The 25,612-nt window shown below is 45.9% G+C and overlaps 1 protein-coding gene across 2 annotated transcripts in view; it reads left to right on the forward strand.

Moving 5' to 3' along the window:
- The window catches only part of TDRD7 (tudor domain containing 7), a 70,137-nt gene extending 45,094 nt beyond the window's left edge, over positions 1–25,043 (forward strand). For both annotated transcript variants that reach the window (XM_055146461.1, XM_055146466.1), the window contains 9 exons: positions 2,371–2,482; positions 4,406–4,608; positions 6,005–6,139; positions 8,511–8,597; positions 11,531–11,665; positions 13,219–13,329; positions 15,711–16,213; positions 20,259–20,419; positions 24,579–25,043. In XM_055146461.1, the coding sequence (XP_055002436.1) occupies positions 2,371–2,482; positions 4,406–4,608; positions 6,005–6,139; positions 8,511–8,597; positions 11,531–11,665; positions 13,219–13,329; positions 15,711–16,213; positions 20,259–20,419; positions 24,579–24,799 (1,668 nt within the window). In that variant the 3' untranslated portion in view covers positions 24,800–25,043. The remainder of the gene's footprint in view (positions 1–2,370; positions 2,483–4,405; positions 4,609–6,004; positions 6,140–8,510; positions 8,598–11,530; positions 11,666–13,218; positions 13,330–15,710; positions 16,214–20,258; positions 20,420–24,578) is intronic.
- The last annotated feature ends 569 nt before the right edge of the window (positions 25,044–25,612 follow it).

The raw sequence follows: 25,612 nt of genomic DNA on the forward strand, positions 1-25,612 counted from the left end.
CGAAGGACACAGGCCTGGCCTGCTGAGCATCCCCCGCCTCCACACCCCCCCTCCCGCCCACACACACACACACACACACACACACACACATACACCTGCAGATACAGCCCCCTTGCAGATACACAGCATTGGGATTCAAAAGGGAAGCAAATCAGCTAATGTTGCAGGCTCCCTCTGAAGAGGTTGGAGTGGGTATTCTTGTTGTTTTATTTTCCCAGCCCTCTTAAATCTTATTTATTTAGCTATTTTGTGAAACAACATGGTTTTTATTGAACAAGATTTACTTAGACTGTGAGGTAAGAGGGGGGGAAGGGAAGAGGGAGGGAAGGAAGAAGGGAGAAAGGGAGGGAGGGGGAGGGTGGAAGGGAGAAATGCATGTTCAAGAGAGAATAAGGGAAAAAAGCAGTCCTTAAAAAAATATTTTTTTTCATTTTGTTTAAGAGCTTGGCAAGCTACCCATGGTGTATTCAATATGCCAAAAACAGTAACAAGAAGTCTCAAAATGGAGATGTTACTGGTGCCCGCTCGAGCAAATCGATGAGCAATGGGATGACAGTGACAGTGACTTTGTTTAAGACACTATGGTTTACAAAGTTGTTCGTGATGCATTTAGTTAGAGTTGTTCATGATGCATTTGTCAGAGGCATTCAATATTCCAACCCCAGTCCCACCACCGCTGTGGCCTTCCTAGTTACTCCATGGCGGGATGGTGGTAGGAATGTGTTCTGAATTTCCCGGGGTGCCCCTGGTGGTTTCTTATGTCATGGAGCCAGCCCACTTCCTCTCGACTGCCAGGAGCAAAATCCCAACTGTAGGTAGAGATAACAGATGACATCCCTCCCTCCACCCGTGCCCATTATTCTCCACCACCCGTGTTCCCAGTATCCCTCCCGCCACCCTCACCCCATCTCACCCCCTGTCTCTATGGCAGACAATTTCCTTCTTTCTCTCTACTTTGGGCCATTATGGTTTGTAATATAGATACTGAGAGGCCACCATGTTTGGTCCCTAGCCTACTTTCAGCACACATCTCCCATCCCGAGCGATCCCTCCAACCATCATTGACTTAGTGACCCCTTCTCCGAACCAACTGCCTTTTCCCCCAGCACACGAGGCAGGCTTCCAAGCATGGAGCGATCCTCCTGGCCCTTGTCTCTACTGTCCTGGGGTGTTAGTCTCACATTGTGTTATTTTATATTCTACAAATGAGTTCAGTCATTCTATGTCTCTCCCTCTCTCTCTGACTAATTTCATTTAGCATGATACTCTCCATGTCCATCCACTCATAAGCAAATTCCATGACTTAATCTTTTCTAACAGCTGCATAGTATTCCATTGTATAGATATTCCAAAGTTTCTTTAACCAGTCATCTGTTCTCAGGCACTCGAGTTTTTTCTAAATTCTGGATATTTGTAAACAGTGCTGAGAAACAGTGATCAAAATACAGAAAGAGCCCACAGAATGGGAAAAATTATTTACCCAGTATCCATCAGATAGGGGCTTAATTTCCAGGATATACAGGACACTGATAAAACTTTACAAGGAAAAAAAACCTCCAAACACATCAAAAACTGGGGCTGCAGCGATAGCAGAGCGGGTAGGGCATTTGCCTTGCATGCGGCCGACCCAGGTTCGAATCCCAGCATCCCATATGGTCCCCTGAGTACTGCCAGGAGTAATTCCTGAGTGTAGAGCCAGGAGTAACCCATGTGCATTGCCAGGTGTGACCCAAAAAGAAAAAAAAAAACTGGGAGAAGAAATGAACAGAAACTTCCTTGAAAAAGAAATTCAAATGACCAAAAGGCACCTGAAAAAAGGCACCTACGTCACTAATCATCAGGGAGATGCAAATCAAGCAAATCAAAACAACAATGAGATATCATCATACACCACAGAAACTGACACACATCAAAAAGAATAAGGACAACCAGTGCTGGTGTGGATGCAGGGAGAAAGGGACTCTCACTCATTGTTGGTGGGAATGCTGGCTGGTCCAGCCTTTTTCGAAAACAATATGGACATTCCTCCAAAGACTAGAAATTGAACTCCCATTTGACCCAGTGATACCACTTCTGGGAATATATCGCGGGTGTGCAAAAAACACAGTAGAAAGTGGCTTTTTAAGAAGTGCAACTCAGGTGCTAGAGCAGTAGTATAGCAGGGAGAGTACTTGCCTTGTATGTTGCTGACTGGGGTTCAACCCCCAGCATCCCATATGGTCCCCTGAGCACTGCCAGGAGTATGATCCCTGAGTTACAGAGCCAGGAGTAACTCTGAGCACTGCTGGGTGTGCCACCTTCCCCAGAAATGCGAGACTGAAACATTTTCTCTGCCCCTAAGCTTTGTTTATTTCATTCTGTTGTCTTCAGGTATGCTACGTTGACTACGGCTTCTGTGAGACTGTCGAAAAGAGCAAAGCGTACAAACTGAGCCCAAAGTTCTGTTCACTCTCATTCCAGGCCACGAAGTGCAAACTGGCAGGTAAGGGGCACTTGTACCCATGCTCTGTCCACTCTCATCCACAGATGAGGTTGCATTCTGGTGGTCAGCCCTAAGTGGACTGTCTCAACGCCCTTTCCTGGAAGGTGTGTGGTGGGATCTTTGTTGAAGTACGCCCGTGCCTCCCTGCACACCCAGTGGAATCCATCCTACCATAAAACTGTCCACTGTCTGTCTTGGAGGAATGTATTGCTGTCCCCGACACCCTGGCCACAGCTGCCACCGGCTCTGTATCGTGGGACTTGATTGGTTGGCATCTGTCAGGCATGCTGTGAGGTTCATGCTCAGCTGCTTCCCCGCTGATGAGAGGACCCCGGGGGTGCTGCTTGATGAGCAACACAGCCCCAAACAGCCCAGCATAAATTTAGCCACGGGTCACATGCAATCCCTGGCCCGCGGCCCGAAGACTACCATTCTGTTCTATTTCCTGCCCTTCGAGCAGTGTACACGTGGGAGGGTGGCACGGTGGGGCCAGGCTGGAAGCACGGCATGCCCCGTGGCCGTGGCTGTGGCCATGGTAAGGGCAGCCACCAAAGTGTGCTGAAGGCCTGAGAGCCTGAACAGGAGCCCGGGGATGATCTTCCCAGAAAATCAAGCCAGGGAAGAAACGTTCCCCTGCCTGGCTGAGTCCAGTGGTCAGGAAGAGCTCGGTTTGGCTTTACTTGTGGGATAAGTGGCCAAGTAATTGTAAAATCCACCTATATGCCAGTAGCAGTTTTGTTTTGTTATTTAAAAAGAACATAAAAAGAACATATCAGGAACACAGGACAGAATTTAGGATGCTGAATTGACATCCGCTTGATCCGAGCTGTGCAGTTAGCAACAGCAGAGGCAGGACCGAGGGAGAGTAGCCCCCAAGTGGCCTGTGAGCTTCAGGGGAAGGGCTCAGTGGGGTGCACCACCGGGAAAAGATGAACCAAAGAGATGAACTTCCAGTTGTCATAGATACAGAACACACAGAATCACAAGTGAAAAATCCAGACTCACTAAAATACACTTAGCACTTGTGGTATGTGACATCCTAATTTGTCTTTGATAAAGGAGAAAGTTCCTATCCTCAAGATCACCATGGCAAGGGAGGGAGGGAGGGAGGGAGGAGTGGGGAGGGGGGTAGAAAGGAGAGATAGTACACTAGGGCAGAGCAGACACTTGAGCCCTGTATGCCACTGACCCAGGTTGGATCCCCGGCACCACCAGGGGTGATCCTTGAGCACAGAGCCAGGAGTTAAGTCCTGAACACTTCTAAGTATGACCCAAAAATTCAGAAAAGAAAAAGAAAGGAAGGAAGAAAAAGAGAGAAAGAGAAAGAGAGAGAAGGAGAGAAAGAGAAAGAAGGAGAGAAAGAGAAAGAGAGAAGGAGAGAAAGAGAAAGAAAAAGTGACTGTTTACATTTCTGATAAATGTGTTTTGGTTTTTAATGGGGAAAATTATGTCAACTTAATTAGAAAATGAAAAAATAATAGGTATATTCTGAGGAAGAATATTGCACGTACAGGAGTCAAAGACATAGCTGGTAACTTCTCATGTGCATTAGCAGTTTGGTTTTATGTGTCTTGTGTAGATAAAAAGAAGGCAGATTATAAAAGCTGATTGGGTTGTTGTGACTCACTAATTAAAAAATAAATAAATTTAAATAATAAAAAATAATAAAATAAATGGATGGATATGGGAAAAAAACTGATTGGGTTGTCAACTTTTTTTCTTGTTTTATGATTGCGCTGGTATGGCTATTCAAAAGAACACTCATAAAACATGTCTGAAATCTGAGAGCAGGTAATCTAAAAATTGTGAAATATTCTCATGACATTTCAAAGAACTCTTGGTGGAAGATGTGCGGCTCGTGAGTGGGTGAGACAGACCCAGTCATCAGTGAAGTGGGAATGAGAACACCTCCCTGTTTTTCAGGGCTGGAAGTGCTCAGTGATGATCCTGACTTAGTGAAGGTGGTCGAATCTTTAACTTGCGGGAAGATCTTCGCAGTGGAAATACTTGAAAAAGCTGACATCCCACTGGTGGTCCTGTACGACACCTCGGGGGAAGATGACGTGAATGTCAACACCACCTGCCTGAAGGCCATCTGTGACAAGTCGCTGGAAGTCCGCCTCCAGGTACTGCCGCTGGCCTCCGCGCAGGGCGCCCAGGAGAGAAAGTGGCTGGAGAAAAACCCAAAGTTCCCCCTATGCATTAAGGGGGCCGATGGCGATTATTATTAAGAATTGAATTCTTATTTCATTTTCCCATTCACTGAGTATATGTTCACTTCATATGAATCATTTTGCATAGATAATTTACCAGCTATTTTGCTCTGGGCACACTCTCCTGTAAAGTACCTTGTAAGGATCTGAACAAGCTCAGAGAGCTTCTGCAGAATGATGATATACATACACACACACACACACATATATATATATATGTATATATACACATATATATATATGAAAAGGGAAAATTAGGTCAGTAAAGGTATTCATGAAATCATTGCCTTTAGTGTTTTTCAGCCTTAACTAACTCAAATGCTCTTCCAGCTCATAAAGAAGGAAATCTTTAAGTGTGTTGTGGGTAGGCTGTGCTGAAGAATGGAACGGGATGTTAAGATAATCATCTTATTCATTTTTATTCTATCATGCTTTTTTGGGTTTGGGGCCACACCCACTGGTGCTCAGGGCTTCCTCCTGGCTCTGGCTCCGGGGTCACTCCAGGCCATGCAGGGAGGCCACATGAGGTACCGGGGATAGAATCTGTCTGGTTGCATGTGAGGCAGGCACTTGCTGTACTGTCTCCAGCCCAAGACAGTAATGCTTGGAGGCTTCACAGCAACATTTAGAAAACATGTTTTAATATTTAGAACAACAGTTAGTTGCCTTTTCTATGATTGGACCAAGAATTGGCTACAAGCAAACCTTTACTACTAATAGTTTTTTTAATTACCAAACCCCTTGTGTCTGTGGACACAGAAAGTAGGTTGGTGAGATCTTTGTCATTTGTTTTCATTTCTGTTGAGGAACAAAAATGCTTTGTGTCATCATTCATTTTCTAGACTGTTGGAGCAGAAAATTACAGATAGCCTTTCAGGCAGTGCCATGTGGTGATAAGATAATGTATGTAGGATTCCTACTTTGTACTTGACGAAAATTATATTTGAAATTTCTTTTGGAAAAGAGAATCATTCTTTAAAAAAAAACAACACTAAAGTTACGAGTTCATCCTATCCTGCCTGTTCTCTTACTTGCTCAGAAGATTTCCATAAAAGTTTTGGGTTTGTTTGGGTTGCCGTGGGGGTCCACACCCAGCTATTCTCAAGGGCTTGGTCCTGGTTCTGTGCTCAGGGATCACCATGTCAGGCCTTGGGATTGGGGAGACCCTGTACGATACTGGCCTCAGACCCGGGCTGACCGCACGGACTCTCCCTCCAGCCGTCACGGATTGGTTGGGAGGTGCCCCTCAGCCGGGGAAGAGCTGGGCTCCGCTCTCCAGCATCCTTAACCTGCTGCGTGTGCGTTCCAGGTCGATGCCATGTACACGAACGTCCGAGTGACTAACATCTGCTCCGATGGCACACTGTACTGCCAGGTGCCCTGCAAGGGTCTGAACAAGCTCAACGACCTCCTGCATAAGATCGAGGACTACTTCCACTGCAAGGTAGGGCGGAGCGCCAGCCGGGCCCGGGGAAGTGTCTCCTGACGAAGAGAGGGCCCACGAGTCTGAGGGACCCTTAAGTAGTTGGAGGGCGAATCTCTTAGATTTGTGAGTGGAAGCCTGGGGCTTCAGAACTTGAAGCAGTAAAGGAAGGAAAGGAGGAGGAAGGAAGGAAGGAGTTAATTGTCGATAATGGTTTCTGGTTGGCAGAGGAGATGAGAGAGGCCCTTGGGACACCGGTAGAGGGAATCGGGCACTCTGGTGGCGGATGTAGTGTTGGGATAATGGGTGCGTGAATGTTTGACAGTATTGTAAATCACAGCACCTGCATGAAATTAGCTGGTGGAAGGGTGAGAGTTGTTTCTGGGAACTGGGCCCATAGCTCAATGTGCTGGTGGGCAAAAGTGTCCACTTTGCAGGGAAGGTTCCCACTTTGCTCTCCAGCACTGCAGCCCCCCCCCAAGACTGTGGAGTGTGACCCTGAAGGCCCCTGGCCAGTGTTGCCAGGATGGTCTTTAATCCCACCCCATCCCCCCAAAAAAACAGTGGTTTCGGCTCTAAACTGAGGGTGAAGAGCGGCGTGTGTCCTTGGCAGGGGACGGGTCACCGGGCTGGCTGCTGAGTGCCCTGCTGGTGTGGGGCAGGGCTCCACTGGTGGGTTCGAGTTGGTGACAGACATTGTCAGGGACCAGCCTGAGGTGCAGCAGAATCTGTCTGCTCCATCTTGGACAGTGGCAGACCATGACCATGGGGGAGACTGGCTGTCCTGGGTTCTGCGTTGGTTCTCCCACAGTCATTCCTCAGAGCTCCTTAAATGACTTCTGAGGGCCTCCTGCCTCTCCCTATGCGGACTTGCAGTTTACGTATGTTCACAAGCTCTCCAGCCTTTAATTCTAGCATTCTTCTCTCTTTTTTCCTTCACTTTATTTTTGTCGTGGTGATTTGCAACACTGCCGGTGCTAGGGTCTCATGCACACGCCGCTTCAGCCCTACACACCTCCACCAAAGCACCTGTTTCCCGCCACCCTTGCCTTGGGACCCCTCCCCTACTATTCCTCGACTCAGGCCCTGGGGAGATTTTTGTCTTAACAGGTTTTGCCTTTAGGTTATTTCTTTCCCAGCGGTACTGGGACAGTGTTGCCATGATCTGGAACATGCTGTGTTTTCCACATTACTAACCCCTAGTGCTGCTTCAATGCAGACCCCCCCCCGCCCCCCGAACTCCGACTGCCTTGTGATATTTGTACGCTGGCCTACAGTCCACTTACGGGGGGCCATTTGCTAGCAAGCACGGAGGGCTTGTGCTTTCCCTGATGCTCCACCCCATGCAGCACCTGGTTAGTGTCTTACCTAAAATAGGTATTGCAAAATATTTGCCAAGTTGGGCTGAATTTGTATTCGGGCAGACGCCTAAGCTTGGGGCATTGGCTCTGTAGCTTGCCTCCCTTTCACAGTCCAGGTGTCTGCCAGACAACTCAAGGGCACCAAGTGGGGTTTGCCAGTGTGTCTGGGGGGAACCCGGGATGCCCAGAGAAACCTAACTCAGGTAATGCCTTTGCCTTTTGTGCTCATGACCTGTGGTGGTGAGGAGCTGTCCTGACAATCCCAGACAATTCCTGGCAGCCACGTGGAGCCGCTGCCCTTGAGAAGAGCAGAGGCGTTTAATTAACCCTGGAAGAGAACGGCCCTGGGGGCTGCTGACATGGCTCTGCATGTGTGAGCCCCTGGGTTAGATCCCCCAGCACCACAGAAAGAAATAGAAGTGACGGAGTGCATAGGACACATGTTAGAAAGAAGTGGCCCTGGCAAACCCCCCTTCCCACAGGTTGGCGCTTATAACCAATTGAAAAGACCTACGGATTGGCCCTGTGCAAAACCCAATACCTCTGTGGACTGAAAACCCAGCTGCCTCCCTTCCATCCTGGCTGGCTGCTCTCTCCTCCTCCTTTTCCTCCCTTCCCCTCCTCCCTTCTCCTCCTCCCTCTCCTTCCTCCCCTCTCCCCCCTCCTCCTCCACCTCCCTGCTCCTTCCCTCCTCCGACTGACTGACTGACGGTGTCAGAGCCTGGGGTGAGTCATGAGGGCTCTCCTCACCAACCTTGTCAGGCGTTTTAATGATGCTGATTTATGAGCCCGGCCTGAGGAAGAGGCATAGATCACTACCAGCAGCAGTTTTATGGGGACCCAGGCAGAAGCTCCATCGTGCTCCCCTCCCCCCCACCCCCCGCCCCATGCTGCCCAGCTTGCTCATGTGAAGTTGGTGCTGTGCTGGGGGGCCTGGCCAGGTGGAGGGGATCGGGCTGAGGCCCCTGTGGTGGTTCTCCTCACTGTGTGTCGTGGGGAGAGTGATGAGTGTCCACGTTTCTGTCTTCCAGCACATGACTTCCGAGTACTTCATTGCGATTCCCTTCTGTGGGAAGATCTGTCTCTTCCACTGCAAAGGAAAATGGTTGCGAGTAGAGGTAAAGTCGGCCACTTGCCTTTTTAAAAAAACTTGGGAACAGTTTCATCCACTGCAGGTGCTTTAAGAAAAATATTTCAAAAAGGAAGATTCGGACCCAGAGAGAGAGTGCAACAGGGAGGCTGCCCTGGGTTCAATCTTGTCACCCTATGTGGTCCCCCAGTACCTGCCAGGAGTGATTCCTGAGTGCAGACCCAGGGGTAACCTCTGAGCATTGCCAGGTGTGGCCCCGAAACAAAACAAAAAAGGGAGTCGCATCCACGTCTTCCTTAAACGTTGAGAAATAAACATGGCCAGTCTGGTCCCTCTCCCTGACACACCTGCTTTGGGTATTTCATCTGCCCAGTTCGTCATCCCCCACCTTGGGAAGCCGCTGCTGAGTGAGGGGGCTCTCTCATGCCCGCTCACGCTCACTGCATTTGTATCGATACACATACACACTTTTATATATTCATATACACACTTTTCTTATCCGCATGTCTTAGTGTGTCGAATAGTATAAATGTTGAAATGAGTGTATAAAGAGTCATAGTGAGAATTAAATTGTATAAACACGTAGTAAAATGGAAAATAAGTATCGTACAGCTTACAAGTGAATGAAGTGTACACTAACCCAGGATTTTAATGTACTTGGATTACATGTGTGAGGCCCTGGGTTTGACCCCTGGCACTAAGGGGGAAAGAAAAAGTTGCAAAGCATCTAAGTACTCAGGGTGACAGTGGAGTGATAATATTGGCATATTTATACACTGTTGTATGATAGAGCATTGGAAGCAAATATAACACTGGCCCCATCTGTGTGGCTCTCTGCCCTCCCCTAGTATTTTTTTAATCATGCTTTATGGTATTGAAGGAGCTGTGCTGTCTGTGCAGTTAGTGCCAGGGTAGGTAGGTGAGCAGCTCCTGTGGGTAACCACCAAGACAGAGCCAGTTTTCAGTGACTGCAGATGTCCTCATCTGATAAGTGTACTTTGAAGCATTTAAAGTTTTTTCTAGAATCCTAAACTCATGATGTTGCTGTCATAGAAATATTTTTTTGCATTTTACAAAGTATGATTTTTAATAACTTCAATAAGCCATTAGTCCAGTTACAGACATTCAGCATTCCAACACCAATCCCACCATCATTGCACCAGCCCACCACCCTGGTTTCCAGTTTTCCCAGCCACCCTTAAGCCTGCCCCTATAGCAAGCCCTCAATAATTCACATTGCTTCTTATAAGTAGTTTGCTAAAAGAATGATCAAAAAATGTTTCCTTAGAAGAAAGTGAAGATTGCTGTATCTCACCATGGAGCCCTTGAGCCCTTGTAGAAGAGATTACTAAGATGTTGTTACAGGTTAAGCCTTCTGTGTTTAACATTTTTGTTAATTTTTTTTTTTTTGCTTTTTGGGTCACACCCAGCAATGCTCAGGGGTTACTCCTGGCTTTGCACTCAGGAATTGCTCCTGGCAGTGCTTGGGGGACCATATGGGATGCTGGGGATCGAACCCGGGTCGGCCGCGTGCAAGGCAAATGCCCTCCCCGCTGTGCTATCGCTCCAGCCCCCATTTTTGTTAATTAAGATGGGTTGCCTTCTACACTGCCTCCCATCTAATCTGGTGTGCTACTCTTGTATATCGGTGTGAGAGAGTTTGAGTTGCTGCATGGCCAATATCACAGCCATGCACTCCAGGGTGTCCATAACTTCTAATGGGGTGATACAGCTGGAGTTAAATTCTTAACTAACTGGCAGCTTTGGGGCATGTGCGTGACTGCCGAGCTGTTGGAAGTACAGGGAGATGGGGGAAGGTAGTCCATCCCCGACTCTGTGGAAGCTAGAGATTTCAGTCACAAAACCCACATACCTGAATTTTTCAACAAATTCCTAGATGAGGCTCATCCAAGCAGTGGGGACAAGCCAAGAACACAATGGTGATTGTGGAGTATCGAGAAATCATTTTATCGCAGAGAAGTAATCACTCAGTGTGGAACTTATCCATTTTTGACTTTTACTGACTTTGGGTTTATTTGACCTCCCTGTAACTCTCTAAATTTTAGTTTTTAAGCAAGGACAAATGATAAAAATTATCATTGAGTTTTCAGAAAAAGCTATAACATACCAAAATACATCATGGTTTAAAAATAAATACAAGAAAAATTCTATAAAATGAAATGAAATCGGGGCTGGAGCGATAGCACAGAGGGTAGGGTGTTTGCCTTGCATGCGGCCAACCTGGGTATGATCCTGGGCATCCCATATGGTCTCCCTAGCACTGCCAGGAGTAATTCCTGAATGCATGAGCCAGGAGTAACATCTGTGCATCACCAGGTGTGACCCAAAAAGCCAAAATAAAATGAAATCTTCTTTCACAATAATTTTTACTAATTCGGTCCTTATTGGCTGGAATGATAGTACAGAGCATGTGATTGGCGCTAGCTTAATATCTGGCACCACAGGTTGTCCCCCAAGCATGGCCAGGGGTCACACTTGAACACAAGACCAGAAATAGCCCCTGAACAGTGACAGGTGTGGCCCCCCCCCAAAAATAAGAAGGACTTAATGCTGCTTACTGGCTAAATAAAGTAATAACTACATGGTTGTAATCAGTTTTACTCTAAAAGCATTTGGTAAATAGTACATTCTAAACAAGAGAGCTGAGGAGCTGAGAGATAGGACAGCAGGCAGGGCCCTTGCTTGCACCACCCAGGTTTGATCCCCAGCACCCCAAAAGGTCCCCTGAGCCCCCCCAGGAGTGACCCTTGAAGGCAAAACCAGGGGTCAGCCCTGAGCACTGCCAGTTGTGACCCCAAAAAACACAAAAAGAAAAATGTAATTAGCACTGGTAGCCTCTGTTACTTTCCAGGAGAAGTTTAGAGTTGTTCAAAATGTAACTGCATAGAAGCCTTTTCTTTGTCTGCGCTCGTCATTTAGCTGATGCTTGTCCCTTTGCAGATCACGAATGTTCACAGCAGCCGGGCTCTCGACGTGCAGTTCCTGGACTCCGGCACCATAACATCCGTGAAAGTGTCTGAGCTCAGAGAAATACCCCCTCGGTTTCTACAGGAAGTGATTTCCATACCACCTCAGGTGTGTGGCAAGCCCCCGAGGTGGCTAGAACCACGCTGTGAGGGACCTACCCGGTTTGGGTCCCGGTAGCGATTCAAGTCCCAGTTTGGAAGAAAGCTGGCATTGACTCGCGTGTGCTTGGTCGCTTGTCTTCCTCAGCAGAGCTCGGCTGACTTAGGGAAGAAGGCTGGTCACAACAGCGAAATAGAGCACAACCACCACGTCGTCAGGCCTGTTTGAACAGAGCCACCAGGATGGCCCTGGGCCCCTCAAACCTGGGGAGGATATGAGAGAGAAAGAGAATGGGAGAGAGAGTGAGAGAGTTTGTATGTCAGGTCATTAGGCTGTATTATCTAGAGGTTCTGTTTTAATAATTTAAATAATTATAAATATGTATAATATAAAATGGGTTATGTGATATGAAGTATAATTATATTATAATGAATAATATAGTGATAATAATTTAAATTTAAGAATTCCAATACTAAATTTCTATTTCAGGATATATATATGTATAATATATATATATACGTATATAATATATATATATTTGAGGGCCATGGTTCGGGCTATACTCAGCAATGCTCAGGGGTTAGTCCTGGCTCTGCACTGAGGAATTACTCCTAGTGGTGCCTGGGGCACCATATGGAATGCCAGGGATCAATCCTGGGTCAACTGCGTGCAAGGCAAGCACCCTACCCACTGGTCCATCTCTCCAGCCCCCTAGTTTCAGGATATCTTACATAAATACTTTCTTCCAGAATTATGGTTTATTGAGGTAGTGGTTTTCTTCATAAAACTGTTCATACTTAATAATCTTATGACCTTTGCTCCATAGATTTTTATTAAAAAGAGTAATATAAGTCTAATCTTCTGGTTAAAAAAAAAATTCAAGATGATGAGAGACCCGGGGGATGCTTCCACAGGCTGGAACACCTTCTTGGCTTGTAGGAAGCCTAAGTTTGAGCCCTGCACCGTGACGTCCCTTGAGCATCATTGCCAGGCGTGACCTTCAGGCATTGAGCCAGGAGTAAAACCCTAAGCATTGCTTGCCATACCCTTTAAAAAAAGAAAAATTTAAAAAAAATTAAAAAAAAAGCAAAATGAGACCAAATGCTCAACTCCCTTGGAGTGTTTAGAAAATGCTAAAAGAAGCCTGCGAGTCTCCATAAACACGTTTGCCACCAAAAGGAGAGACACAGGGTCTTTTCAGATGGGCTGCGAGGCTAGAGGGTCCAGCCTTTGTATTTTTTATACGAGTTGGTTCTCTTAGTCCGTCTTGCCCTCCACAAGAAGACTCAGCCTTGCTGTGCTGCGGCAGTGCGATTTGGGTGAGACATCCTCGGGGTGCCTGGGGAAGCCTGCCCCCAGGGAGGAAGGACAATAGGAGTGATGGAATTAGGGACAGGAGCAGAGCAGGTGCTCCAGCTGAGTGCTGTCAGGGTCGCTATGAGCCTTCGCCCCTGCTTGCTTTCTCTCTTGGCAACATCTGACTTGAAAAAAAAAATGATCTCCTTGCACTCCCTGAGGGTCTATTTTAAGATGATTCACTTTGTGTTGTGCTTGTTTTGCAGGCGATCAAGTGCTGTTTAGCAGACCTGCCACAGTCCATTGGCATGTGGACACCGGATGCTGTGCTTTGGCTCAGAGATTCTGTTTTGAATTGCTCAGACTGTAGCATTAAGGTTAGTGATCTCAACTGTCTCGGTCCATTAGAAAGAGAGCAATAGAGAAAGAGCCTTCGGCCCAGAAGGGGTCGTTTGGTATTTTGTGAAAGAATTTTCACTGGTATTTTCATTTTTGACACATTTTTGTTGTCAATAGATTACATTTTAGGGCTAGAGAGAGAAAGAGAGAGAAAAATTACATTAGAGCCAGCAGTCATAAACATTGCTCATATTTCCAGGAATAGAAATGTCAGGTAATATTTCTCTTTTTTATAACCTATGTAAATAACGTCATTTTATAAGCATTCAGTAATGAAATGTCCGTTAGAAATATCTTCACAAACTGCTCCTAAAGTATGTAGCACATGAAGACGGGCTTTCCTGTCTTCATACCCCACTCTGGTCAATCTTATATGTGTTTGATATTACTTTATGTTAATCTTTATAAAATATTAACATACAAAATATGCACAATTTTTATGAAATAGCTTCCTTATATTCTTCATTTGCCACCAGATAATACATCTTTTCTCAGCTATATTTTTGTTTGGACTTTTTGTTTGGGGGCAACACCCAGAGATACTCAGGGTTTATTCCTGTCTCTGCACTTCTGGCAGTCCTGGGGGACCTTATGGGATGCCAGGGATTGAACCCAGGTCTGCTGTGTGCAAGGCCAGCTCCCTGCCTACTGTACTATCTCTCTGGCCCCTCTCAGCTACCTTTTAAGTAGATAAAAGCTAGAGGATCGAACACACAATAAAATTTTTTTATTTATTTATTTTTGCCTTTTGGGTCACACCCAGAGAGGCACAGGGGTTATTCCTGGCTCTGCACTCTGCTCCAGCCCCAATAAAAATATTTTTAATTGCTGACTTTTGGAACTGTAATGCTGTGTCATAAATATCAAAGTGAATCAGCAGTAACCTTTCACTTGTGCCCCAGGGGAGAAAGGATAAATTTTAAATAGATTCATCCTGATAGGAAAAAAAAGTCACAAATTACTGGGCAGGGGGTTTCCTTGCTGATTGTCTCCTGCTCTTCATCCCAATTTCTTTCTTCTTTTTTTCTTTTATTTTTTTTTCTTTTTGGGTCACACCCAGCGATGCTCAGTGGTTACTCCTGGCTCTGCACTCAAGAATTATTCCTGGCAGTGCTCGAGGGACCGTATGGAAGGCCGGGGATCAAACCTGAGTCGGCCACATGCTAGGCAAATGCCCTACGCACTATGCCATCACTCCGGCTCTTCACCCGATTTCTCCCTTTCATTTCTTGCCCGATTTGACAAAAGATACAAGTGGCTAGATACAGCTCCTTGTGCCGCTCCTGAGAGAACCCAGAGATACTGATGGGCAGGCTCAGCGGGCAGCAGCCCTTGGAGACACAGCAGTGTGTCCATTTATTGTCAGTGTTGGGGTGCTCCCGTGTGGATGCTCCTTTGGCAGAAGGAACAGAGATCACTGTGCGACAGCCATCAAGAGCTGAGACTCTGGCCTGCAAGCAGCTCTGCTCTCAACATACTCAGTTCCTTTTTCTTCGTCTGTTTTCTCTCCCATCCTCTTTTCTCAGAGAGGGTTGAGATGGGAGAGAGTAGGAGCAAACAATTAGAATCAACACAAGGAACCCGGGCCAGAGGTCCCAGGATTACAGCGAATGTCACAGTGTTTTCCTTCCTTTTCCAGTCTGAGGGTGTATTACCCTAAGCCAAGGGAACTTAGAACGTTTACCACCTGCATTAATTATTTCTCATTGTTGAAGTTGAGTGGTGAGCCCATGGGAATTGATACTACTACTTTGTCTATGTTGAGTGTTTGAAAATGTCTTTTTCTTTCTTTTTTTTCTTCTATTTTTGGGGGTGGGGTGGGGGTCCGGTGTTGTTTGAGATACATCCAGCATTGCTCACAGGGGTTACTCCTGGCTCTGGACTCAAGAATTACCCCTGGTGGTGCTCAAGGGACCACATGGGATGCCAGGGATTGAACCCGATTTCGTGCATGCAAGGCAAGTGCCCTACTCGCTGTACTATCTCTCCAGCCCTGTCTTTTTTTTTTTAAAGTTAAGCTTGTGATCTTTAAAATAGCTTCCTTTCAGTAACACTGGCCTTTTCTAGAAAGGTATTCAGTCTTCAAAACTTTAGAGGTTAGCCATTGTGATATCTCCATAAGCGTGCTGCTGGCTTCAAAGCTTTGACTCAACAGTCCCATTCATTGTGGCAACTGGGATGGCCAATTCATCTTATCTTAAATAAAATGAATCTTGGCAAGTTGAGTTGGTTTCTCTCTTTTTTTTTTCTTTTGCAAAATGCTGTGGTTTCATATTTACAGTTAATGTTATCATTATCTCTTGGGATTCACTGTGGATGTGGAGTTCTTAAATTGTTTCTGTGTGTGTGTTTTCCAAAGGTTACGAAGGTGGATGAAACCAAGGGGATCACACACGTTTATTTATTTACACCTAAGAACTTCCCTGACCCCCACCGCAGTATTAATCGTCAGATAACAAACTCAGACTTGTGGAAGCACCAGAAAGATGTGTTTCTGAGTGCCGTCTCGAGTGAAGTTACCTCTCCCAACAGCAAAAGTGCTAACCTCTCCACTCTGGGCAACACCGGAGAGAATTTCAGAAAAAGCCTCACAGATGTCATCAAGAAGTCTGTCTTGGACCACACCAGCTCTTTCACCATGGAGGAACTGCCACCTCCTGTCTACTTGTCAAAGCCAGGGGAGCACATGGATGTGTATGTGCCCGTGGCCTGCCACCCGGGCTACTTTGTCATCCAGCCGTGGCAGGAGATACATAAGCTGGAGGTGTTGATGGAAGAGATGATTCTGTACTACAGCGTGACTGAAGAGCGCCACATAGCAGTGGAAAAAGACCAAGTATATGCTGCTAAAGTGGAAAATAAGTAGGTCCCTGGACAGAGCATTTTTATTCTCCTAAAACAAATGTGTAGGTGATACCAGGAGCCCTTAATTCCCTACAAAGGGGACTTGTCTTGAACTGTATGAGTGTGAATTCGAATGTGAAATAAGACTGATGAATTGTGTGCACTCTTCTGGTATTTAAAATAATGTCGTTTATCTAAAAAGCTAGGAACCGTCTTCTTACTAAAACCTGGGCTTGTCTGGGGCTGGGAGTTAGTACAGCAGGTAAGGCACTTGCCTTGCACACAGCCCACCTGGGCTTGATCCCCAGTACCCCATATTGTTCCCTGGAGGCCTGCCAGGAATAATACCTGAGCTCAGAGCCAGGAGTAAGCACTGAGTACCACCAGATGTGGCACCAAAAATTTTTTTAAGCCTTATTTATAAAATGAAGATTCAAATGGTTTTTCTATCAAAAATATATTCAGAAAATCTAATGACTTTCAAGTTTTCAAAATAAAATGCATAGAAATCATGAAAAAATATATATAAGAAACAAATCAGTAATTATCCTTATTAAACTGCTTATGCTTTCTTCTAGTTTTTTTCTAGATGTACTTATAGAGCAGGTATAGTATTACAGATCATTTCAAACTTACTTTTTCCATATAACCACAGTTTCTGATGATAAAAATATATATTTTAATGGCCCAAAGATAGTCTGCTTACAGAGGAACTTTGTCATTACCTTATGTAGGCTTTGTTCTCTCAGACTTCCACTGTTATTAGTAATGTTGAACACAACCTTTGGTTGCATCTCTGACTATTATGGGATAGGCTCCTTGAAAAGAAATTGCTTGTTTAAGTTACAAGTCTCTTAATATCTTAAGTCTCTCTTTTTTGGGGTATTTGGTGGTTCTTGGGGGACTACTCCCAGCTCTGAGCTTGGGATCATTCCAGAGGTGCTCAGGGGACCTTGTGATGTTGGGGATAAAACCTGAGCCACCTGCACACAAAGCATCACCCAACCATTTGAGCCAACTTCCACTGGTCTCAAGATCTTAATCAAGACAGCAAACACAAGCACTGAATTTTCATGTTTTCATGGACGAAACAATGTAATTTTTAGCTCTTTAGAAGTGAAAGGTATAATAGCTCTCATTATAAAAAAAAAAGCATTCTCATTTTCATGTTGCAAGCTTTTCATCTTCAAAAACCATGTTTACTTTGTCATGTTATTTATAATTAAGCATAAATGGATTTAATACAATAAGGGAATGTTCTCTGTGTAAATTTACTTCAGTCAGAACTAACTTAATCATAGCTAAAGTGGAATTACTATTATTATCTGAGGGTCAGATTAATGATCATTGGTAGTGAGAATTTCTACTTGAAGGCGTGTGTTTTGTGGGGGGAAAGAACCCCAGAGCTGGCAAGTGGCATTGGTGGACTTTAAAAGCACACACATCCACTTACACACATGCACGTGCACACACAGGCATGCACACACACACATGCCCCTTCACATGTGCTGGTGCCGGAGGTCAAATAGCTCTGCCCTAAAACTCTTAAGCATATTCAGTTCATTTGACCACACCCCCCCCTGCCCCCAGATAAGCAAGAGATGTCTTATATATGAGGAAGTTGTCATCATTGTTTTAACTCCATAACTTGAATCCATGTAAAGTAAGTTTAGAGCTTCTGTTCTTAATTGTGACCCAGGACTGTTTTCCTAAACGATCTCAACCATGGTAAGTCAAGATTTAGGAATCTCAGATGTATGCTTTCACATATTGGTTACCAGACCGCAGCTTTAAGAGTGGCCTGGAAAAACCCACTGGAAATGCAGGTTGTCTTTTTCTCACCCCAGGCATCCTGAATCCGAGTCCGCAGAATCGGTGCTTGGAAGAGACCCTCTGTATGGCTTGCCCGAGCAGTCTAGCCCTGAATTGGGTATTCCAGTCAAAACAGAAGCCTGTATTTGAGCTATTAAAAAAAAAAAGGAAAATGAGTAGACGGGCAGCACCTAATTATCATGGTGGCTCTCTCCTCAGTGCTCCATACCTCCTGTTGACAGAGCACAGCCCATTGGTATTTGGCTGGGTCATCAAAGACAGACATTTCGCTTCCTTTTCTCTTTCTCTTTTTATTTTTCTCTTTTCTTTTTGGGCTACATCCAGCAACGCTCAGGGGCTAGGGCTCACACCCAGCAATGCTCAGGGATTACTCCTGGCTCGTCACTCAGGAATTACTCCTGTGGGTGCTCCTGGGAAGCCGGGGATCGAGCCCCATTTGGCTGTGTGAAAGGCAGATGCCCTCTCTGCTGTACTGTTCCTCTGATCCAGAAACTTCACCTCCTTTTGTGTTTGAACAAACTTGCCGCCTGCACCAAACAGGCTTGCCCATGTCTGAAAGTGTCTCTTCAGTTTGAGCTGCGGCTCTTATTTATTGAAATAGCTCATCTTCGTTTTAATTAATGATAGGATGATGACAGCCACCATTTGGCAAGTAATATTATACACCAAACCATGTGCTGGGCCCTTAATAGAAATTATTTCTGCCAGTGCATTAAGGTTAATACCACGCCTGAGATGACTGAAGCCAGAGGGGTTGACTAAAGAGCCCCCAGAAAGACACAACTAGGAAATGACCCCAGCTGGACTCCAGCCCAGTACATTTAACCCCCAAGGCCCCTGCCCTTAGGAGAGCTTTCTTATACGCAGCATCTCTTGTTGACTTGTGGCTTGATGAACTTTGGGCTCCTCCCAAGAGTTGTGCGATTCACCCAGACTCCTCCTATCTACATACGGTTGAAAAGGCCCCGTGAGCGTTTTTGTTCTATAGTTGGTGCTGTAGCAGCTGCATGGATTCCCCACACCCGCCCTCCACCAGGATTGCGTTAACTGGAGAGCCCTGCACCATGGCCCGCCTGGCCATGTGCTGTCTGAAGGGCCTGCTGGCTCTCCAGACTTGGGGCCCTGGAGCCTGCGTGCAGCTGAGGCAGAACCCAGCTCCAGAGACGGTCCCCGAAGACGCTTTCCTCTTAGGCATCACACACCGTGTTTCTTCCCATAAAGCGTGATCCTACTGTTGATGGCACCAGGACTAGAGAATTGTAAAATGGCCCTTTCCTTGTCTTGTTCTTTGAAGTCAAGACTGGTTGTGATCTTCCAGTTCTTGTTTGTTTGCTTGTTGTTGCAGTGCCAGGGGTTGGACCCGGGGCCTCACACTTGTGAGGTCTCTGCTCTACCACCGAGCCATGTCCCCAGCCCAGACTGTAATTTAAATGATGTTTTCTAGACTGATGGGGGGAAGTGGGGATGGTTTGGGGCACGGTTTTGTACCTAGCGATCTGAAACTTTGCTCTCCTTAAACTCACGATCTGAAACTTTGTTCTCCTTCTCTCCCACTCTCTAGTACTTTTTCCAGATTCGTTATTTTTGGTGGTAGGTTGGATTTTGTTTCCTCTTTTTTTTTTTTTAATGCTCTTACTTGGCCTACTTGAAATTGCAGCCTTATTTTCCAGAGCCTTTTGTCATCTCTTTCCAGTCTGATAATCACTTGATTCCGGATGCGTGTTCTTCCTCTGGTGGCACTGTGATGTTTGAACCACTCCAGGCCTTGCCCTGCAGAATCTCCTCTGCTTTTCTTCCCAAACATTTCTGCAGCCTGGCCTGGGTTCTTCTCATTTCCTTCTTTTCATCTTCTAGACATTGGCTCCAAATTTGTGGCCAGTCCTTTCTTGCCGACAGAGTGCAGGAATGTCCTAACTCTTGTCCGCAATGCATGGCATTATTTTTTGTTTTCGTGAGTAGTTTATGCATTAGTCTTCTATACCGGCTTCAAGAGGCTTGTAAGTGTGTTGAGTGAACTCTTCTACCAAAGGAGCCAGAGGCAAAGCAGTGACAAGTAACCATTGGAAAAAGAAGTTAGCAGTCTTGCTTGTAAATTCTGTGACAGTAAAGTTTTCTATTTATGTAAACGTGATTGTTATTATCTTTTAAATATATATATATAAAACATTATCCTTTAAATGGATATGGACTTTGACCATTTTTCCTTCCTTTTCTCCCAATGTACTTCTAGGTGGTACAGGGTGCTTTTAAAAGGAATCCTCACCAATGGACTGGTGTCTGTGTATGAGCTGGACTACGGCAAGCACGAATTGGTCAACATAAGAAAAGTACAGCCCCTCGTGGACATGTTCCGAAAGCTGCCTTTTCAGGCAGTCACGGCTCAGCTTGCAGGTAATTTCATTGGAGTTTGAGTGTAGGCCACCCTGTTTTTTGCTCTTTTATCCTGGCTACTTCTCAGGCCCCAAATCGTGGACCTCTGGAGCTTTTGCTTGCTTTCATCCTCCTCCACCCCCCGCCCCCAGCCACAAACAACCTCCTGACCATACTAAGAAGAAAATCTGCAACCAAGTATACAAATCAAAACAAATTAAAACAGTCGAGGCAATCTAATACCCATCAGAACATTGCACAAGAACAATTTCATTATTTCTCACAAATCTGAATACATCTGCAGAGTTCAGGTTTCCCCACTGTAAGACACACCCGGGTCACTGACAGTGGCCAGACTCATGGCCAAGCGCCTTTCCTGTCACAGTGCAGCTGCTGGTGGACAGGCATGTGACTCCCTGCCTCACGCCAGCCTGTTGACTTACCATGCAAGCCTGAGGTGCTGGTCTCATACGTGTCCAGTAGTGCTTGTATAGAACATGGCCTGGTGGAATTTCCATTTCGTGGCACCAAGGTTGGTGGCCCTGCTGTGTATCTCCCCTCAGAGAGCACGAGCGGTTAGAAGCCGTGCCCGCCAGAGGCCTGTCCTTTTCTGTAGAGGGTGCACAGGTCAGAGAGGTTAAGGGGTGAAGCCCCCTGCATCAGCGGGAGGGGTGGGGTCTCTCTCCCACATCCCCTCTGCTGGATGAGGAGGAGTTGTGACCACATGGTGTCACCCGGACTCCTCACCCCTCCCATTCTGCCCACCTAGCACGGTGGCCAGAGTGACCGGATCTCAGCAGTGAGGGGAATTTGACATATAAATTCTTTGACTATTGATCAGCTTTTATGGGGAGACACAATATTGACCTTGCTGTGATGTATCTGCCAGTTTCTCTGTCTCATACTAGAATTGAAAAGAAATCGCCATGGTAGTTGGTTCTGAACCAGAAATGGCATTTGGCATCTGGACTGGCTCACCAGTGATCTCCTTGGAATGCAGACCTTTGAGTCGTTCAGTGGTTTGTTTCTTCAAAGAGAACATTTACTTTTTTTTTCCTTTTCCATTTCCCCTTTCCAGTTTCAGCTTTAGCTAACAGCATGTTCTGTTGAACATGATGGCCCAGCTGCCCAGAGAAGGAGTCTGTGAGGCCTGAGACACGGCACCCCCCGCTCGACCACCCGTGGTGTCGGGCAGTCACTGGTTCTGGCTGTGGGTGAGGGACTCGGCCAGGAGTCCTTGGCTGACTTCTTCCCATGCTCGGAGGCTTAGGCGCTGTTCTCTCCACTTCCACACAGCTCAGGGAAAGGTGGCATCGAAAAGTTCAAGTAACTTGCCCACGCCCCCACACGGCCCACCCCCGAGCACGTCGGTCTTCACTGCTGTGCTCCCCCCTTGGTGTGGCAAGTGGGGTATTGCAGAAGGAAGGTCTGGATGGAAGTCCCCTAACCTTCTCAGCCCACCTCTGTTCTTAGGCGTAAAATTAACCTTCCATCCTGCCCTACTTAGATGTCACCGAATCCATGAAGTGGATCAGAGGAGAGGGAATTTGAAATCACCTTGTAAGCTCAAAGCATGTAGCACAAACACATCACTGTTTCCTGGACACTCAGGTCTCAGTTTTGCTGTTGGTTCTCTTCTGTGACTACACCTTCCTCGGAGTTTACCTTACCTTCCTCACCTGCTGTGCTTTCTCTAATGTCACAAAACACAAATTCATTAGCTAACTTCTCTCGGAGGGAGAATCCCTTTTTTGACTAACTGAGATCACAAAAATAAGCTCTGAAGCTGCGAGAGAGTGAGGGTGAGTGTGTGTCTCATTCCAACAGTCGCCTGCCAGAGAAAGGAGTGACATCACCCCGAAAGTCGCTGGTTCTGACTAACGGCCTTTGGACTCATCACTTTAGTAGACTGAGCTCGCATTCAGTCTCCACCAGGAACTTGGTATCCCTCTGGTTCACTTGGTCCAAAGGAACTATGTGGACTCCGCCTGGTGTCTGAGTGTAAATCAGAACCTCAAGGGCTCTTGTGCAGTTACTCCTTTTTCAGGCTCTCTGAGAGGGTGATCCTTCTGCTGGGGGCCCCCTGAGTGCTCGCCCCCCAGGTTTCCAGTAAGTTGTTACTTGTGACCTTTCCAAGGGCGTCCTCACGTCTGTGGGAATGGCATTTGGCACCACACAGTTTGTAGGTGACAGAGATAAGGGAGCCACATGGGGGCCCTCTCATACCTGGTGATGAAGTTCTGTAGAAGAACTACTAGCTTCCTTTTCCCTTCTTAAATAATGTGACCATTTCCAAGCGTCAGAGTTGTTGGAAATAAAATGAGACTTCTGGGCGTCTTGTGTGGGAAGTTCCTGAATAATCAGAGAATTCTGTCCACTCATTATACGGATTTACATCTGACCTTTTAGATTCTCTGTGAAACTCTCAGACCTTCACCACAATAAGATATCACTTATACTGTATTTAATCTAATTTAGACCAGTTCTATAGTAATTCTTGAAAAACATTTTTTTCTTACCAGAGATGTGGGTTCAGTTCCTGGCTCTGCATGGTCCCTCACTCACCCCTGAGCACTGCCAGTTATAGCCCACTGTCCCAAAAAAGAAAGAAAACGATACATCTTTGTCTTGGTTTTGTTTAAAAACCCAATTTAGAATTATTAACTTGAGCTCTCAATTTTTTTTTCTTTTTGGGTCACACCCAGCGATGCACAGGGGTTACTCCTGGTTCTGCACACAGGAATTACTCCTGGTGGTACTCGGGGGACCATATGGATGCTGGGAATCTAACCCAGGTCAGCCGCTGTGCTATCCCTCCAGCCCCTGAGCTCTCAAATTTAAAAATTACGGATGCGTAGAAATGCATGAAGCTTAAATCACCAGTGTAATTTCTTTTGTGATAAGTAGTTCATGGTCTGAGAGATAAACTATTAACCCAAGAGCACATCACTCAATAGAGAAAAAGCTGAGTTCCTAATCTGCTAATCCACTGCCTTTTATCATGTTGTCATAGATAATTTTAAAAGGCCACTATATTGGAAGTCTTTTAACCTTTTTAAAACTATCTGGTTGAATCATCAGGAAAAATAATAGTCATAAATAAGAGACATGGCAGACATTTTATTCCTGTCCATTACTAGGGGAAAAATCATAAATTAGAGACACGTCTGATATTTTATTCCTGTCCATTACTAGTTTAAAAATATATGTACACATGTAAGTATGTATAATATATATATGTGTGTGTGTGTATATATATATATATGTATATATATATACACTATATATATGTATGGGATTCTGCACCAGGCTGTTTCCACTCGGGGCACCCCAGAGGGGTGTGGGCAAGAGCCCTCCTGCCCCAAGGGACCCAGTCTCGGCAGCCGACCTCCACTACCCAACCACCACCATGCTCCAGATTGCTTTCCACATGCTCAGGCTGAGCCTCACGCATGAGTAAACATATTCCTGGACCACACAGCCACAAACATCATAAGACACTCCCTACCCATTTTCCATAAAGTCATAGAGGGAAAAAATACACACATACACACACACACACACATATATATGTGTATATATATATATATATATATACACACACACATACACATATATATGTATACCTCTCGGAGAGCCAGGCAAGCTACTGAGAATATCCTGCCCACACAGCAGAGCCTGGCAAGCTCCTCCTGGTACATTCGATATGCCAAGGACAGTAACAATAACAGGTCTCATTACCCTGACCCTGAAAGAGCCTCCAGTCGTTGGGAAAGACGAGTAAGGAGAGGCTGCTAAAATCACAGAGCTGGGACGAATGGAGACGTTACTGGTGCCCACTCAAGTAAATCGATGCACAACTGGATGACAGTGATACAGTGATGACAGTGATATGTATATGTACATAGTATACAAGAATGGGTGGCAGTTCTTAGTAGAGAAAGAAATCTCAGTTGGGAAGTGTGTGTGTGGGTAAGGGCTTAGGAAGTAGGCCTATTGTAGAGAAACTGCTTTCACGGGGCTGTGTTCTGACTCTTGAGCAGCTTCTTTTCCTGAGGCCAATCTGCCCCAGTGAGCCAAGGCTACTTTGGAGTTGACCAGACATTTTCCATTATAGTGAACCCAAGAGATCTTCACTGGATCCTCACTAGCCCCCGTGTGCCCCACTTTTGTCTTCTAGGAGTGAAATGCCACCAGTGGTCGGAGGAGGCTTCGATGGTGTTTCGGAATCATGTGGAGAAGAAGCCTCTGGTGGCATTGGTGCAGTCAGTCATGGAGAATGCTAACCCGTGGGACCGGAAAGCCGTGGTCTATTTAGTGGACACATCGCTGCCAGACATAGATATCTGGATTCATGATTTTATGTCGGAGTATCTGGTGGAGCTTTCCAAAGTTAATTAATCACTGCTTCTGGAGACCTTGACAACTAATTCAGATTTTGTAGCAATAACAAAATGTAGTAGGCTTAAGAACAAAAAATCGTATCTCTGCTACGTGGCTCTGACTGCTGGGTCATAGAAAAGAATGTGCTTATGTTGGATGAAAGATATTTAACAAGTTTTGTTTTAACAGAGTTGACTTTTCAAAAGAAAATTGCACTTGAATTATTACTATAATATTAGAATAAAAATGTTTATCAATAAAAGCTGACTGCCTTATACTTTCTAGGCTCTATGATTTTAAGATTAAGAGTTTCCCTCTCTAGTGCTGCTGTTTTACTAGAAAGCATGCAGGGGGGCCGACGGGAGGGTCTTTATGTAAATCGAGAACTTCATGACAACTCGACCAGGTGTCATGGGGTGGATCCCAGGGCAGGTGGTCACCTAACCATGTTCAGATTGCCCCTGAGTCTTCAGTGCACCAGCTTGGCAGGTGGTACAGGGCAACGGAGCTGCCTAGGCCAGCCAGCACACACTCTTCTCCCCAAATCTTGAGCAATTTCTTGTTGTCTAGACCAAATACCCAGGCCTTCCACAATCTCCCCACTGACATCCACTGTCCATCACTCCCCACTCCAGCCAACCTGGACCTTTCTCTGGCCCCTGCACTCCAGGCATATTCAACTAGGACAGCTGAGATTCCAGCGCATGGCTTGCTCTTCTACAATTCACGCTCATTCTGTTGCTGTAGCCTGCAAGTCATTCTCCCCATCATCACTCCACTTTCCACTACTTCTGATCGCCATTAACCTCCCTGACCACCTTGGATGACTTT

Source organism: Sorex araneus, chromosome 1 (assembly GCF_027595985.1).
Source record: "Sorex araneus isolate mSorAra2 chromosome 1, mSorAra2.pri, whole genome shotgun sequence".
Lineage (NCBI taxonomy): Eukaryota > Metazoa > Chordata > Mammalia > Eulipotyphla > Soricidae > Sorex > Sorex araneus.